At 42.7% G+C, this 15,790-nt stretch overlaps 1 protein-coding gene across 7 annotated transcripts in view; it reads left to right on the forward strand.

Moving 5' to 3' along the window:
• Positions 1–15,790, forward strand: part of LOC139550859 (CMP-N-acetylneuraminate-beta-1,4-galactoside alpha-2,3-sialyltransferase-like) — a 96,871-nt gene that overhangs the window by 11,805 nt on the left and 69,276 nt on the right. For 3 of the 7 annotated variants that reach the window (XM_071362075.1, XM_071362080.1, XM_071362074.1), the window contains exons 2-5: positions 2,421–2,561; positions 9,576–9,623; positions 11,712–11,754; positions 13,025–13,117. In XM_071362075.1, the coding sequence (XP_071218176.1) occupies positions 2,453–2,561; positions 9,576–9,623; positions 11,712–11,754; positions 13,025–13,117 (293 nt within the window). In that variant the 5' untranslated portion in view covers positions 2,421–2,452. Of the gene's footprint in view, positions 1–1,154; positions 1,212–2,420; positions 2,562–9,575; positions 9,624–11,711; positions 11,755–13,024; positions 13,118–15,790 lie in introns of those variants that run through there. The other 4 variants (XM_071362078.1, XM_071362077.1, XM_071362076.1 and 1 more) reach the window with 3 other exon arrangements.

Here is a 15,790-nt window from a genome sequence, read left to right on the forward strand (position 1 = left end):
TTGAGCACATCTGGGACATCATGTCTCGCTCCATCCACCAACGCCACGTTGCACCACAGACTGTCCAGGAGTTGGTGGATGCTTTAGTCCAGGTCTGGGAGGAGATCCCTCAGGAGACCATCCGCCACCTCATCATGAGCATGCCCAGGCGTTGTAGGGAGGTCATACAGGCACGTGGAGGCCACACACACTACTGAGCCTCATTTTGACTTGTTTTAAGGACATTACATCAAAGTTGGATCAGCCTGTAGTGTGGTTTTCCTCTTTAATTTTGAGTGTGACTTAAGGACAATGTCAAATGTGATATAGCGAAGCACCTGAGTGAGTTGGGTACGCAGGTACTTTCCTGAAATTGATGACACAAACAACTGGATTCATTATCCCTTTCATGCCCTGCCTCCAGTCCACTTACCGATATCTGAACAAGAGAGCCTCATTGAAATTGCAACAAGCGGTTCTGTGAAAATGGAATTTAAATCAGAAGCCACTGCCAGATTTCTGGATTGGGCTGCGCTCAGAGTATCCTGCCTTGGCAAATCGAGCTGTTAAGGTACGTGGTTGCAAAGGGCATCAGTGTCTATGTGAGAGTGGTTTCTCGGCATAGCATGAACTCAATACAGGCACAGACTGTGTGTGGAAAATGATTTAAGACTTACACGGAACCCAAACCGGCTGCGCGCGTGCGCCATCGTGCATAAATGTATTTTGTCCCCCTACACCAAACGCGATCACGACACGCAGGTTAAAATATCAAGTGTACTGCATTGACTTGACTGTTTGTCTTTGACACACACGCTTTTGTGTTGTTTCTCAGTCACGTTACACCGTTTTATTGAATGTAATCTTTCTATGATTAGTCCTGTCACAGGTGTAGAATCTTCAAGTCCTATAGTATGCCTTTGCTTTTAACCCCTCGTCATCTGTTCGTTTTTCAGCTGCTCCATCGCTTTTCTAGTGGTCCCTGTAAAGAGAAGTAATGTAATCATATTTCAACTAATTCAGCTCCGTGAAGTTGCCTCGCTCCGCAGTGGTTTTGAAGACTAGTGTTTGCACAAGCCCTTAGCTGTTCTGCAAGAGAGAAAAAAGGAAAGTGAAATGGAATTTGAATTGTGGCTCAGTTTTACATTTCACGCCCACAATCCAAGCTGTGTAATGTGTTTCGACAGGTTCTGTGAGTGATAAAAGTCAACAAAGATTATTGGAATTTGCAGGTGAGACAATTTGCATTGTTGGATTATATTTTTTTTAACATTAGGGGCTGGGGTAATTTGGACATGGCACAGTATATTGTAGAAGATATTAAAGGAATGGTTTCATTATCCAGATTCAGCCACTATTTCTTTGTTCTTCGGTGCTGCGCTCAGATCTCAGGGCATAGTGGCTTTTCCTTTGTCTCAGTGGAAACAAGGGAACCGATGGTAGAGGAAGCCAGTTGGATAATATTACCTCAGTTATGGAGAGAATGAGAAATTTATGTTTTGGGAAATTAAAAAACGTCTCTCTCACAAGACTATACTGTATGATTAGCCTAGTTTGAGTGTTGGCTCAGCATAAAATCTTTCTTTAACTACACAGTGTTGACCACTTTCAACCATTGCAGTTTCTTAAGTAGCTGACAAGCAGGGTGTGCTTTACCTGTTAAAACAGACTTCTTTATCTTCCCCCTCCCCATGAGCACTGATCTTAGCATAATGGAAAAGTGAAACTAATAGCACTTATTGGGGATCCACCTTATTGCATAAACACAGCATTGGGTAGTCTTAGATCGCTCTCTAAAGAGCGTGAAGGGTTCTCCCGAGGAGAAGGTTGTGACGCCACTAAGTACGGCCGAGGGGAGGTCCCGAGGGGGACAGAGATTTTTGCGTGTTTGAACACCTGTAACTGCCATTTTCTGAAATCTAGAGCAAAAAATTATATATAAAAAAAAAAAAAAAATATATATATATATATATATATATATAAAAAAAAACAAGAGTAGATTGGATAAGGTTTGACATGGCCTAAGCCAGGGATCATCATTTATTTGTATTATTTTTCATGAGTGGGTGGTGGGGAGCCGAAACAATTTGTACTGCAAGAAGCCTGGACAGATATAATGTTTGACTCAAACGAAATCATTTCAAACCTTGCTTACCTTTTTCGTATATGATCACGTGTCTCTTTTATTATGTATGGGAATACTTGTACAGATTTCCAGAATGTAAAATCAATTGGAGCTGATATCCTGGTGTCTTTTATGTCCAACAATGAAAATGCTACATTTGTTTGTTGTTGCTCAGAACTTGGGGTGGGGGCAAATAAAACACACCAGTTGGGGAACCCTGGCCTAAGCCATTTCTCACAGCCAGACAGCCTATTTTCACACAACACTGACTCCTTCATCCTCAACTCCATTTTCCTCCTCTGCATCTATCCTGTAGGTGATGTGCCATGTGAATGACTGAGAACCACCATGAAGCCCTCACACAAGCTGCTGTTCGTCCTGTGCCCCATGCTGGTCGTGGGCTTCATCTACTACTCCTCTGGGAAGCTACACCTGCACGTATGGGGCCAGAAGCCACGTGAGTTACACTAGACAGCCTACGCCTCTCTCCAATCATCCATCCCTTCGCCTGTCTATTTGCTAGACTGCTGGTCTGCCTCTTTTTCAATTGACTTGCTTTTCAGTCTGTTGATTTACCTGTCTTTGTATGTCTCCTTGTCGGTCAAGCTACTGTCTCTCCGTCTGTCAACCTGTGTGCTTGTCAGTCAGTCCATTGTTCACGGATGGTCTGTCAGTTTGTGTGTCAAGTCTTCCTCACTTCCTGTTGTCGTTTCGGACCACAAGCGTATCTCGATTTGCCCGCTAGTCCCAACAGTCAATGCCTCCCCCGGTCCCCTTGGGAGAGCTTAATTAGAGTTGATGTACAGCCGCTCAGACTCCCTGTCTGACTTCCTGCTACTAGAGAGGATTGCAACAGACCTTGCAAGACAAGTCTAGCTGTTTGCTATATACTGTACATGTATTACTATTCCCTAGGTAGCCCATTTCTCTCATTCATTTCCTGTAGTTGACGAGGACTACATTTCCACCTGGACGGTACTTCTACAGCCGGGTTTTCTAACTGGCGGACCTCAGGTTTTATATATTTTTTCTGTGCAAAAGACATTTAGATTTTTACAATTTTGTTAGACATAAGACTGTAAGAACACCAGGAAATCATCTCCAAGTGATTTTAATTTTGTAAATCTGTTTACAAATGTAAGCAAGGTTTGATATGATTGTTTTATGCAAATATTATATCTGTTTGGGTTTCTTGCGGTCAATTTGCCAAATTATTTGTAATCATGTTCCGGCCCCCCGACCATCCTCTGTGGTCAGTGCCCGAACCCACCTGGCAGTTCTGGATACTGGCTGGTTATGAATCAGGGTGATGGAGAGGGTTACGTAACGGTGGAAAATCTGAAACCTGACAGGGCGTGGATGGTGGGGTGATGTTTCACTAGTGCGGGTCCCTGAAACTGTTCTTTGTAACCAGTAGAGGGGGCTAAAAGATTCCCAATAAACATTCCCTGGAAATATTTGAACTGGCAGGCGGAGGTGTGTTTCATATCAGCAGGGAACACTGTATTTGTGCTTCTCAGTGGAAAGGGTTTTTGTTTTGTGCTTTAGACTATGTTTGCCTCTGAGAAACATGTAGCCGGAGACGTTGTGTTGAAGGAAGCTTGAGGGGCTACAAGAATATCAGTTTGACACTTCAAGTTTTGGGGTCTTGTCCACCGGAGGGTACAGTAACAGCACAGTGAGACAGGCGTCCGAGAGGGGACGCCTAGCTTTTGGATGCCATCCTAAGTATCGGACTTCCTCAAGTAACTTGTCTTAATCTTTGTATACTCCTCCCATTTAAATTAGTCATAAACATTGGAATTTTAGATAGGTGTGCTCCTTCAAAGAAACTTATTTGAGTCTTTCATTTCACTCCTCTGAAGATGTATTTTTTTTTGTCATTCGAGTTATTCCAAAATAATGAATTAGTTATTTGAAATATATTCAGAAATGATTTATGAGGGTTCCGAAGTCACTGTTTCCAATTATATTTCTCACAACACCAAGATGGCAAATATTTATTCCAGAAAAATACTATTTGGGAGTTGGAGCTTTTTGCACGCTGCTGCCAGATGTTGAGGTCCCGATTTTGTTTTGTTTGTCCAAGAGGACAGGTAGCATGTTCGTAAGTCCCTTTTGTGTGCTCTCCCAAACTCTGACCTTGTGATCTGTTAATTCACCAGAGAGAGTCAAACAGGATAATCCCTGTTCTACACTTTTGAGGTATTCTACTCTGGGAGTCTGAGTCACCGTTGGTATCCAAGGTGGATACGCTTTTAACTACTGTTATGTAAATATGTATCCTTACAGTGAATAGGCTAAATTTTATTTTGGCGTTTGTCGTTATTTTGGCTAACACTAAACTGGTGTGTCACAAACCCTGAAATGGTCAACCGAGCAGGTAGGCTATAGGGCTGAGTCCTCATGTTTGAACCCTGATTGAAAGGCTATTTTGGCTTTTAACATGACCTACCTGACCCCTTGAACTTCAAACAAGTTCATATGAATGTTTTCATTCCCGCTGTGGCAACTCGAGAGGATGTTTGACACTTCTGAAGTTGCCGTGACAAGACCCCTGTGTGCATCGCTTTACACCGTCAATATTTAGGGTCCCCGGTTCCCCTCTCTGATTTCATTACTCTCAAGGATTAGAGCAATGATGCCCACATTGCCCATATACTACACTTGTTTATAGTGTCAGGAGACTGAGCCCCCCCCTCCCAAGTCCATTTGCACATCACTGACTAAGGGGTCTTTATTCATCTCTCATAAAGATGCCTTGGCTGGATTTGAGTGAGTGCTTCAGTTTGACAGTCAGTCTGCATCCGTTTAATATCAGAGCCTCTCGAGGCCTGTAAGTGGTCCTCCACTACAGACAAATGTAATGAGCCGTGACAACCGGAAACGGTTTGACGGTGTGCAGTAGGAAGTGAGAGCATTAGCCTCTGTTGACTTTTGTATGATTAAGGCTTAGTTAGCATTGGAGAAGAGGACATCTTGACATGTTATCGTTTCTCCCAGCCCTCATCGCTTCTGTCTGCCACCCTCGGCACTGTCACGCAGGTGTGACTGAAAGTGGACACTCAGTTTTTGTCTGTTGGTACATCACCCAAGGGTGTCGACTGTGAAAGACCACACCTGTGTTTGGCGTATAACCAATTTGTGGTTTGCGTCGGCGACAATCTATGCAGCACATTAGCCACCTGTGGCTTCATACACGGCTTTTGTTCTTTCTACACAGCTAGGTTTTTATCTAGGCAAGGCAGCAAGCACGCTTGGCCTTATGGTTACAATTAGTTTAGTTTCTAATTGGGAATTGTATTTGTTAACACGGACTTGTTGTACCATTTGAGAGAGAGTTTGGTTAAAATGCCAGTTTATGGCATAGGTATGTGCATCTTTCCCTTCTATATATCTGCTTTCCATTACCGGAAAGATATGTTTTAGTTTGAAACAAATCAATGCGATATGAGGATTTGTTGCATAAACACATTAATTTCCCATTCTAAATTCAAATCTGCTGCTGATGGAGCTCATGAGCTGGGCCTCTGAGCTGGATCTGTCTGAGCTGACTTCTCTCTCTTTGTGTGTGAGAGAGAATTATGTTTGTCTATGGTATGTACTATGTAGACGCCTGATTTGAGCCATAAGAGAGACTAGGCATCTTCCGCTCCACTATCAGATTAGGGGACGCAGTAATGTTCCCCCGACCCAAGGTTCTGAAATCCCATCATCCACTAATTAACTTGTTAACTTGGCAGATTTTAATTGAGTTGGAAACAATGATGCATCTGCAACAATCAACTATCATTCTGAAGACTAAGATGCCTAGTTTATGGCACAGTGTCTTATTTTAAATACGTTTGATCTTTTTTCCTGAATTGTGTACATTTTCACCTCAGATTCTTATTACCCAAATGTGTCCGGATTAAATTTCTAGTAATTTTATCCAATTTTACATTTAGATTTTTTGTTGTTGTTGAATAAAACACAGTTGCTGTAGTTTGTCCATAAACCATAATGTTATGCTACTTGAAGTTTACATTAAACTATAATATTTATTACATAAAAACATTGTCTGTGGACATGTTTCTCAATACCGTCATTGCTGTAAAAACTCATAATTTTTTAAATAAAATTGTAGTCACCCATGATGCATCCTCTAGAGCAGGTATTCCCAAACATTTTCAAACAGTCCACGTATGGCCCTGTTGGGAAATATACATTTGGGTGAGGTTTCTTTCCCGCCCAAGTAGCCTCGTTTCACTGCCAAAAATAAAATGAAACCATCTAGTGTTCAGCGAAATTAACAACACAATGTCAAATACAGGTAGCCTAGTCAAATAATTAACATCCAATCACATTAACCGTTACTCTCTCATGGGAATTACACTAACGGTCCGTATGTAGCCAAACGTAGCTGCTGCTCATGTTGGTATCTGTACTGATGGCGCAAAAGCCATGACAGGGTGACATAGTGGAGTGGTAACGCACGTGCAAGCAGTTGCTCCCGACGCCACTTGGGTATACTGCAGCATCCACCGAGAGGCTCTTGCTGCCAAGGGAATGCCTGACAGCTTGAAAGACATTTGATACTACAGTGAAAATGGTTGACTTTGTTAAAGCAAGGCCCTGAACTCTCATGTATTTTCTGCACTATGCAATGGTATGGTCAGCGACCATGTGACACTTTTTCAACCTACAGAAGTGCGCTGGTTATCAAGGGGCAAAGTATTGACACTTTTTTTTTGAATCGGGAGACGAGCTTAAAGTTTTCTTTACTGACCGTCATTTTCACTTGTCTGACCGCTTGCATGATGACGAGTTTCTCACACGACTGGCCTATCTGGGTGTTTTTTTTTTTTTTTTTTTTCTCAGCTGAATGATCTGAATCTAGGATTACAGGGATTCTCCGCAACTATATTCAATGTGTGGGACGAAATTGAGGCGGAACCCCTCGGCAACATTCCGCTGAAAAGGCAGCGCGGGAAATTCAAAAATATTTTGTTGGGAATATGTAACTTTCACACATTAACAAGTCCAATAATTCAAATGAAAGATTAAACATCTTGTTAATCTACCCATCGTGTCCAATTTCAAAAAGGCTTTACAGTGAAAGCACAACATATGATTATGTTAGTTCAGAGCCAAGTCAAAATAACACACAGCCATTTTCCAGCCACAGATAGGAGTCACAAAAAGCAGAAATATAGATCAAATTAATCACTAACCTTTGATCTTCATCAGATGACACTCATAGGATATCATGTTACACAATACATGTATGTTTTGTTCGATAATGTGCATATTTATATCCAAAAATCTCAGTTTACATTGGCGCGTTACATGCAGTAATGTTTTGATTCCAAAACATCCGGTGATCTTGCAGATAGCCACAGAAATCCCAGAAATACTCATAATAAACATCGATAAAAGATACAAGTGTTATCCACAGAATTGAAGATATACTTCTCCTTAATGCAACCGCTGTCAGATTTTTTTTAAAAATCACGGAAAAAGCATAATCTGAGTTAATTTGGTTCAGTTTGGGGTCTGCGGATCGATGCATCTTAAACATTTGAATTGGGGACTGGTGTGTACCGGTGAATCGTTACGTCCCTAGTATGGCCGTTTTGGTGCAGTCTCCACTTAAATACTAAGCTAGTACCAAACAAAATCCAGGGTTTGCCTGCCTAGAATAGCCATGCCTCCTGCTTTGCTTTAATGATCAAACAGAATACAATTCATGACTCCCGTCTCATTGTTCAGCAGAGGTCTGTTGGTTGTGCTTGATCATCAGCAGTTGGATAAAAGAACACGACAGCTGTCCTCTGCTTATTTTGATAGAGGAATTTTTTGTTGCTTGTGAAGACATGGGATGGTTCTGTTTGAACCTGATCCTCGGTATGCAAGAGTTCGCCATATTTATCTCTTAGAAATATAAATTAAAAAGACAAATCTGTAAGGGGAAGTGGAAAGGAAATGTGGACCTGTTGCCAACTGCTAAAGATAACAAACCCTCATAAACAGGGCAGGGGAATTCAAAGGTCAGGGTGGGTCCGCAGTTAATTGAATTAAGTTAAACAGTTTTACACGGCCTGATAGGCAATGGTTACATTTATAAGCCCTCCGTAATGGGCCAGTCCAACCTGCCTGAAAGTCACATGGACTTTAGGAGTAGTCTCCTCTGTCTTGAGAATATTTTGTAGGGCAAAAAAAACTATGTTCACTTTGAGCCCAAGCTGTGTCTCTGTGCATTCGTTTTCTATCCGTCTCTGTGCTTGTTTATGTGCTTGTTTATCTGCTCTGTCTCCCAGGCCTACTCTTCCTTTTCCTGTTGAGCCCTCTTGGTCTCAGTTGCTCCAATAGCTCACCGGCGATGGCACGAGTGAGCTGCCATTCTGGCTCCTCTGATGTCCTCTAACCCATTTTGTTTGCAGAGATTGATTCGGAGCCCACTCATATTCCAGTCTAAAGGTCAAAGCACCACAGGTAGAGGCGCTAGCCCTCTTTCATTGGGTGACAGTGTGAAAGTGGCGCAATCAGGATGCTTAGGGGCTCACGTTGGAACATCAACAACTTTCTGCTAACACTACAACAAAAGCCTTGCGTTTTATCCTCTCCTTATGTCTTTCTGAAGAGAATGTACTCATTCACTCTTTACTGTGGTCTTTGCTTGTACTGTTCAGAAACCACAATAACAAACACTAAAATAACCGGGAAGGTGCATTTCATATATATATATATACACACACACTACCGTTCAAAAGTTTGGGGTCACTTAGAAATGTCCTTGTTTTGAAAGAAAAGCCATTTTTTTGTCAATTTTTTAAATAACATCAAATTGATCAGAAATACAGTGTAGACATTGATAATGTTGTAAATGACTATTGTAGCTGGAAACGGCAGATTTTTAATGGAATATCTACATTGGCGTACAGAGACCCATTATCAGCAACCATCACTCTTGTGTTCCAATGGCACATTGTGTTAGCTAATCCAAGTTTATAATTTTAAAAGGCTAATTGATCATTAGAAAACCCTTTTGCAATTATGTACTGATTAAAGAAGCAATAAAACGGGCCTTCTTTAGACTAGTTGAGTATCTGGAGCATCAGCATTTGTGGGTTCGATTTACAGGCTCAAAATGGCCGGAAACAAAGACCTTTCTTCTGAAACTCGTCAGTCTATTCTTGTTCTGAGAAATGAGGGCTATTCCATGCGAGAAATTGCCCAGAAACTGAAGATCTCGTACAGCGCTTTGTACTACTCCCTTCACAGAACAGCGCAAACTGTGCTTTTCTTTAAAAAAACAAGGACATTTCTAAGTGACCCCAAACTTTTGAACGGTTGTGTATATATAAAACTTTGGGTACTAATGCCACTAACCTCTCCTCCTCCTCCTCCTCCTCCTTCCTCCTTGGCTGCGGACACTGTTTGCCATGGTAACCCCCACCGACTGGGTCTATCTGACCCTCTTGTGTTTCAGAGTTGGAAGCGGACATTTCTCTCACCGTGGGACGAATAGTAGGCCCAGGTACAAACCTTTCCAACCTTTCCTCTCACCCCTCTTCAACAATACACTTCCAAGTGCCTCCTGAAAAGCATATTATACCTCAGCGGCCGTGTTTGGGGGGGGGGGGGGGTGTTCCTCATCTCTTAAAAGTTCACGCTTCTTTTATTTTGTGCCAATAGAGCTTCTCTGCAGTCGACATCATCCCAATTAGAAAGTAAAATGCTTACATGGAACATGTCGTGGTATTCAAAGGCAAGCAGGGGAAGATGAAACGATCAGTAAATCTGGTCTTTGATAGACGGTATTACAGAGTAGGACAGTTTTACATTTGATAGTCGCTGCTCATCGTTATTGGACTGTGTCGCCTCCCAACATCGTGCATGGCCAGACTCCCTGCAGGGCTCTGTGTCGCTGCCCACTGTTTTTACAAAGGGCCCCACACTTGGCACCCTTTTCCCTGGAAAGGGCTACTGAACATGCTCCCAAACCGTTTTTGAAAGGCGTCCTATTGAGATGGGATGGCGAGCGAGCCATTTGTTTTACAGGTAAATGTGGCACCATCTCTCTCCAACCTTTTGAACCCAGTCAACAACCACGCATACCCTAGACATTTGGATGGACCCCAGACACTGGTGAGTGGGTGAGTTTCAGCCGGCCTGATCCAAAAAGAGCACAACTGTAAGCTGCACGTAGACTCCTCTCGACTTTGACCACATATCCCCAAACCCAATGTGGATGGAGCAAATAAAGCACAGCTCAATTATTCATGTCGCTTGTATTAAATGTGATTCAACAGCGCCCTCTGTTGTTGATCACCAGGAGAGTGCCTCTGGATCAGTCACGGAAAAGGGGCATAAAGTAAAGGTTAGGCGGCAACACAGAGTCTGAAGGCATCTGGCGCTCGGTGGTTTCAGTGGCCAAGGTTTGTGCTGTACAGGCAGGGTCCTGCTGCTTTCTCCACTCAGCTCAGGAGGCTACAACATGCTTCCTTCCACCAACACACACTCATAGCCGCTGCATTAAAACCCATGCCCCCATCCACCCGTTCCTCTCTCTCTCGCTCTCTTTCTCTCCTCTAGCATCCCCCTGAAGGCGTAGCACAACCACAGGAGTGGTGAGAACTGCTTCCCTTTCACCCTTTTCTCCCCAATTGCTAATTGTATTGTTTTGATGAGGTGTCATTTATGTAACAGGCATGTTTTGAAATGGCTGTCCTTTTCATGTTTATTGCATCACAGATATAGCCTATAGTATTTACTGGCTTCATCGGAAGATGCTGTTCAGTTGTGAGTAATGGTAAACATATGGATAATTGAGGAACTGTAGTAGCTTTTAGAGATTCACTAGTAACGTACTGTAAGTCTTTGCTGTATTTCAGAGACATGGCGAAATGTCAATACTTCAGTAACAGTTGGTTCCAGAGACCTGGAGCATTCTGTAGAGCTAACGGTTTGACAGAATGACATATAAACTAAGTTAGCATGCCTCGTAATAGATTGCCGTCATGCCGAGTCACGTCCAGGTCACAATGCTGGATACATGTGTACACAAACGGACTGAAGTGGAATTCAAATAACTGTCTTGCGGAATTAATTTCCATGTTGAAGGACACGCTATTACTAAGCTGTTAACAGTTTTCTCTTGTCTCAGGGGAAAACAGCAGGTAGATATTTTTAAAGGCACATTTGGCTTGTGCTTCTTTCCCCCTCTACTGAAAAAGCCTAACCGCCAACTACGCTTGAAACGGCACCTATGGACCCGACCCCACATGGTCCTCCTCCATAGGTGAACCACAACTGCTGTTTTTAACTTATCATTTGGACTTGAACCTCAGCGAGAATGTTTTTGGCTGGCTTTCCTTAACACCCCTGCTTATTTGACCGGCCGCAAAAAAAACCCCGCTCTCTAACCCTAATGCTTTCAACCAAGTGTTTTGCTTTTGTTTCTTTTTTCTTTATGAAAATGCACAGGCTGTTTACTTGGCGAGAGATGTACAACTACATTCAACATGAGGATGGATGATCACTCTGTCTCCCGTGTATGGGACGAGTCCTAGTTCACAAGCGATTTTGACTCCTGTTTGTTCATTTCAGTTTTCTCTCTTTCTAGTGTACGATAAGCAGGGCTTTCTGCTGAAGCTGGATGGACAGTTGTAAGTAAAACGATTTTTTTGGTACAATGTTTTTTTTTTTAAGTACAATTTTATCATTTTAAACCAATAGGGTTTGGTTACTCATCTCCAATTGATTGTTGTAGCTGGTTTTCCGAGGCTATTTTTTTTTAGGAATGGGCTTAGCTATAACCAAGACGTCTCCCCTCATAAGAATGGGCTGTATTCAGTTTAAACAAAAACAAATCAGAAACTGAACTGGAGATGGTGTCCTGAATATTAGTTGTATTGTTAGATTGACTCTGGTTCTTAGATTACATGTAGCCCAATAGATGTAATCAATGGGATAATTAGTCAAATGTGACATTGAATTTGTGATTTATTAATCTCACATCCATCAGTCCATTCAAATAAACATTCATTGGGATTATTTTGGCCAATTTGACACCAAGCAGGTGTGCTGGGTCGAATTGTAATGGCCATATGAATCTCTATATGGCTAATGAGTGTCAAGGTTTGTTTGTGGGTTAAATGGAGGTAGGTGTTGGTTCTGGCTTATATGCAAACTTGAGTAATTGTATTCTGTTGGCCTGAGAGCTCAGCTATGTATGTGTGTGTGTGTTGCACTCCTACTGTAAACTTTCATAGGAGGCCTCAGTCCCTCGTCCCCTAGCTCACAGGCCATATTCTCATCATCACTCCGGCCTCTGAGGGCATATCTGTCCTCCCCATACATTCACACTATAAGCACAACGTCAGGAGAAGGGTTATGCTGGTTCTTATCTGGGGCTGCTAATACAACTGCCTGCAGCAGTGGCCACCAATTCTGATCACTCCCTCTGACTTAGCAAAGATAGCACGTCAGCAAGAGACCCCAGTCCACTCCAGCTACAGCCTGTCCATCCACGCCCCTCCTCCCCCCTGCCATACCCCCCCATCTTATCAACACTGACTCGGTGTGTGACAGATAGGCCTCCCATAACGCTGGGACCTCCTCCTTTCCCCCTGTTTATTTGAACTAGTCTCATGCCATATAGCAGGTAATTAATGAGTATGATCGCAGTGAGGAGGAGATACAAGGGGCTGGTTTGAACTTGAGCTTCTTAGTCCCTACTTTACCTTTTAAATCGGACAGGACCAGCATAGGACGGGCTTAAGGGGACATATCAAACTGTTTTTAGTTCTATCTTCCAGGGAGAACTTTGTCTAAATTGGATTATGTGTAGAAGTGCAAACACTGCTTGTTATCAGGTCACGTTGTTCTCAGTCTCATCTAATCCCCTTTATCCTCCCCTCTTGGTGCCACTAACAGGCCGGCGGAGTTGGCGTACAAGTATGGCAACCTCAGCGAAGGAGTTTGCAAGCCGGGCTACGCAGCGGCCAAGATGACCGCCATCTATCCAAAGTGAGCAAAACTCCTTCTGTTCTCTCCAGGGTTTGATTAAAGTCATTGGGTGCATCTCAAGGGTCTTAAGAGGCTTCCTCTCCTTGTCTCCACCCCTTTTGTACTTTGCACTGACTTGAAAACTTGGGGCGGCAGGTAGCCTAGTGGTTAGAGCGTTGGGCCAGATCGAATCCCCGAGCCGACAAGGTAAAAGTCTGTCGTTCTGCCTCTGAACAAGGCAGTTAACCCACTGTTCCTAGGCCGTCATTGTAAATAAGAATTTGTTCTTAACTGACTTGCCTAGTTAAATAAAGGTTAAACTAAAATCAACTAAAAAAGTTGTAAGATGAAGGCAAATTCACAGTAGGCATATGCCATAGTTCAGTTCAGTTCAGTTCAATGGAGAGGAGATGAGGAAAGGCAGCCACTTTAGATTATTGAGACGCTCCCCTGGAGACGTTACGTCATTACTCCAGCCAGCATGGCCTACGGGGAACAGCTCGTAACATAAAAGCCCCACATTTCCACACAATCTTTTAGGTTTCAGTCATGTTTCATTCATTAATTTCCTCACCACAAACTTCATACCATTTCCTCGTCAGCCCTCCGAGCACAAAAGCATCTCTGTTGGGAGAGCGTAACCCCCCCCATCCTCTCCCCATTTGAAATGGTCGCAAGTGATGCCTCAGAGGCTTATTGTCGGAGGGGCACCGACTTCCTGTCCAGGAGGGCATGACTCATCACTTCCTCCTTCAAACACAATCCACGGAACACTTGACGGCCCTCCGTGATGTCACTGGGCCTTTGATGCCATCCCTCGACCCTTCTCTCCAGCCATAGGTCATTATTCCATGAGGCCTCATCAGCTATGGCCAATAGAGGAACATTTTCCACATAGCAGAAGATTTTCCCAAGGCATCTTACTCAGCTGCTCCTAAATGTGGAAGATGGTGACTCCATCTTAACATACGATGAGGTTGTGTTGATGTATAGTCTGAAAAGATGGCTAATTGTGTCTCATAAAGCTCATATTCGCTTAGACCAGCAATGACTGACAGCTTTATTAAAGATATCCTGATATTTCTTGTATTCTGTGTGTTATACTTTCTGAACCGAAAATACTGGCATTTTTTGTGTAGATAACAGATTTTCGTATGGAAACCCAAAGGGGCCGTTGAGGCGTGTTACACAAATAGGCTTATGATTATTATGACTAGAGAGAAAAGGGCTTACTTGGAAGAGCTACGCTGGGGCTCTGCTAAATTAGAGCAGTCGTTAAAAAAGCCGCCTGGTTTCCAGGGAACTGCCCTCCCAACTAGGAGGCTGTGTGTTAACGATGTCTCCCAACCACTTCTTCTAATCAGCCACACGTTTTCAGATCAAAGTTCCCTACAACAGCGAGCACCTGCTTGGGACCGCATTGATTACTACCACGTTCACTTCAGTCACACACAGTTCAATTAGCACTATTAATGGCTTAGAGTGACAAAGTTGGGTGTATCTGTTAGATGTCCTGGAGTTTGAGGTTTGTGATGGGGGAAAGCAAAACGTGATTGGTCGTACATGACATGTACAAACACAGATGCCAAACAGCTTGACTTTTCCCCCCAAAAAATTGTTACAGCCTGAATTCAAAATGGATTCAATATTTTTTCTCACCCATCTACACATAATACCACACATTTTTTAACATTCACACCCGTGATTCAATACACCTTTGGCAGCGATTGCAGCTGTGAGTCTTTCTGGGTATGTCTCTAAGAGCTTTGCACACCTGGATTGTTTAATATTAGTACATTATTCTTTTGAAAATTCGTGCTCTGTCAAGTTGGTTATTGATCATTGCTAGACAACTGTTTTAAATCTTCCTATAGATTTTCAAGCCGATTTTAAGTTTAAACTTTAACTTAGCCACTCGGTAACATTCAATGTGGTCTTGATGAGCAACTCCAGCGTATATGTGGCCTTGTTTTAAGTTATTGTTCTGCTGAAATGCAAATTCATCTCCCAGTGTCCAGTGGAAAGCAAACTCCATTCTTATTTTTTATCTCTCTAGTCCTTAACGATTACAAGCATACCCATACCATGATGCAGCCACCACTATGCTTGAAAATATTGAGTTTGTTACTCAGTAATGTGTTATATTGGATTTGCCCCAAACATAACTTTTTGTCCTGAATACAAAGTGTCAGTGACACAATCTCAATTTAATCCATTTTAAATTCAGGCTGTAACACATTTTTTTTGTGAAAAAGTCAAGGGGTGTGAATACTTTCTAAACGCACTGTATGTCTGTAAACGGCTACCTCTTCTTGGCCACTTTTCCATGTAAAGCCACTCTCATAGAGGAGTGGCAACCCCAGCTCTGTTATCCAGATCTGAATCCCATCTTTGGTCTCATGGCCAAATTGGATAATAATGCATGTAAACATGTAGCTAGCATTTTCTTTTTGGCAAATTACATTTTGGCATAAATTCATTTAGTCTGTAGTAAAAACAACTGATGGTTATTTACTTGGCCAGATCCCTTAACCTCCTGAATTTGAGGTCCCTCCCTAATCATCTCCATCCTCCATGTTTGTCCTCTTCCAAAAGGCCCTGCCCAGTGGAATCCAATTTATTTTCAACGCTTCCCCTCCCCTCACGCCAAACTGTTTGTATTGGAGCTCTAAATCAAGTGTTGGCGGTGAACTT

This window comes from Salvelinus alpinus, chromosome 23 (assembly GCF_045679555.1).
Source record: "Salvelinus alpinus chromosome 23, SLU_Salpinus.1, whole genome shotgun sequence".
Classification (NCBI taxonomy): Eukaryota; Metazoa; Chordata; class Actinopteri; order Salmoniformes; family Salmonidae; genus Salvelinus; species Salvelinus alpinus.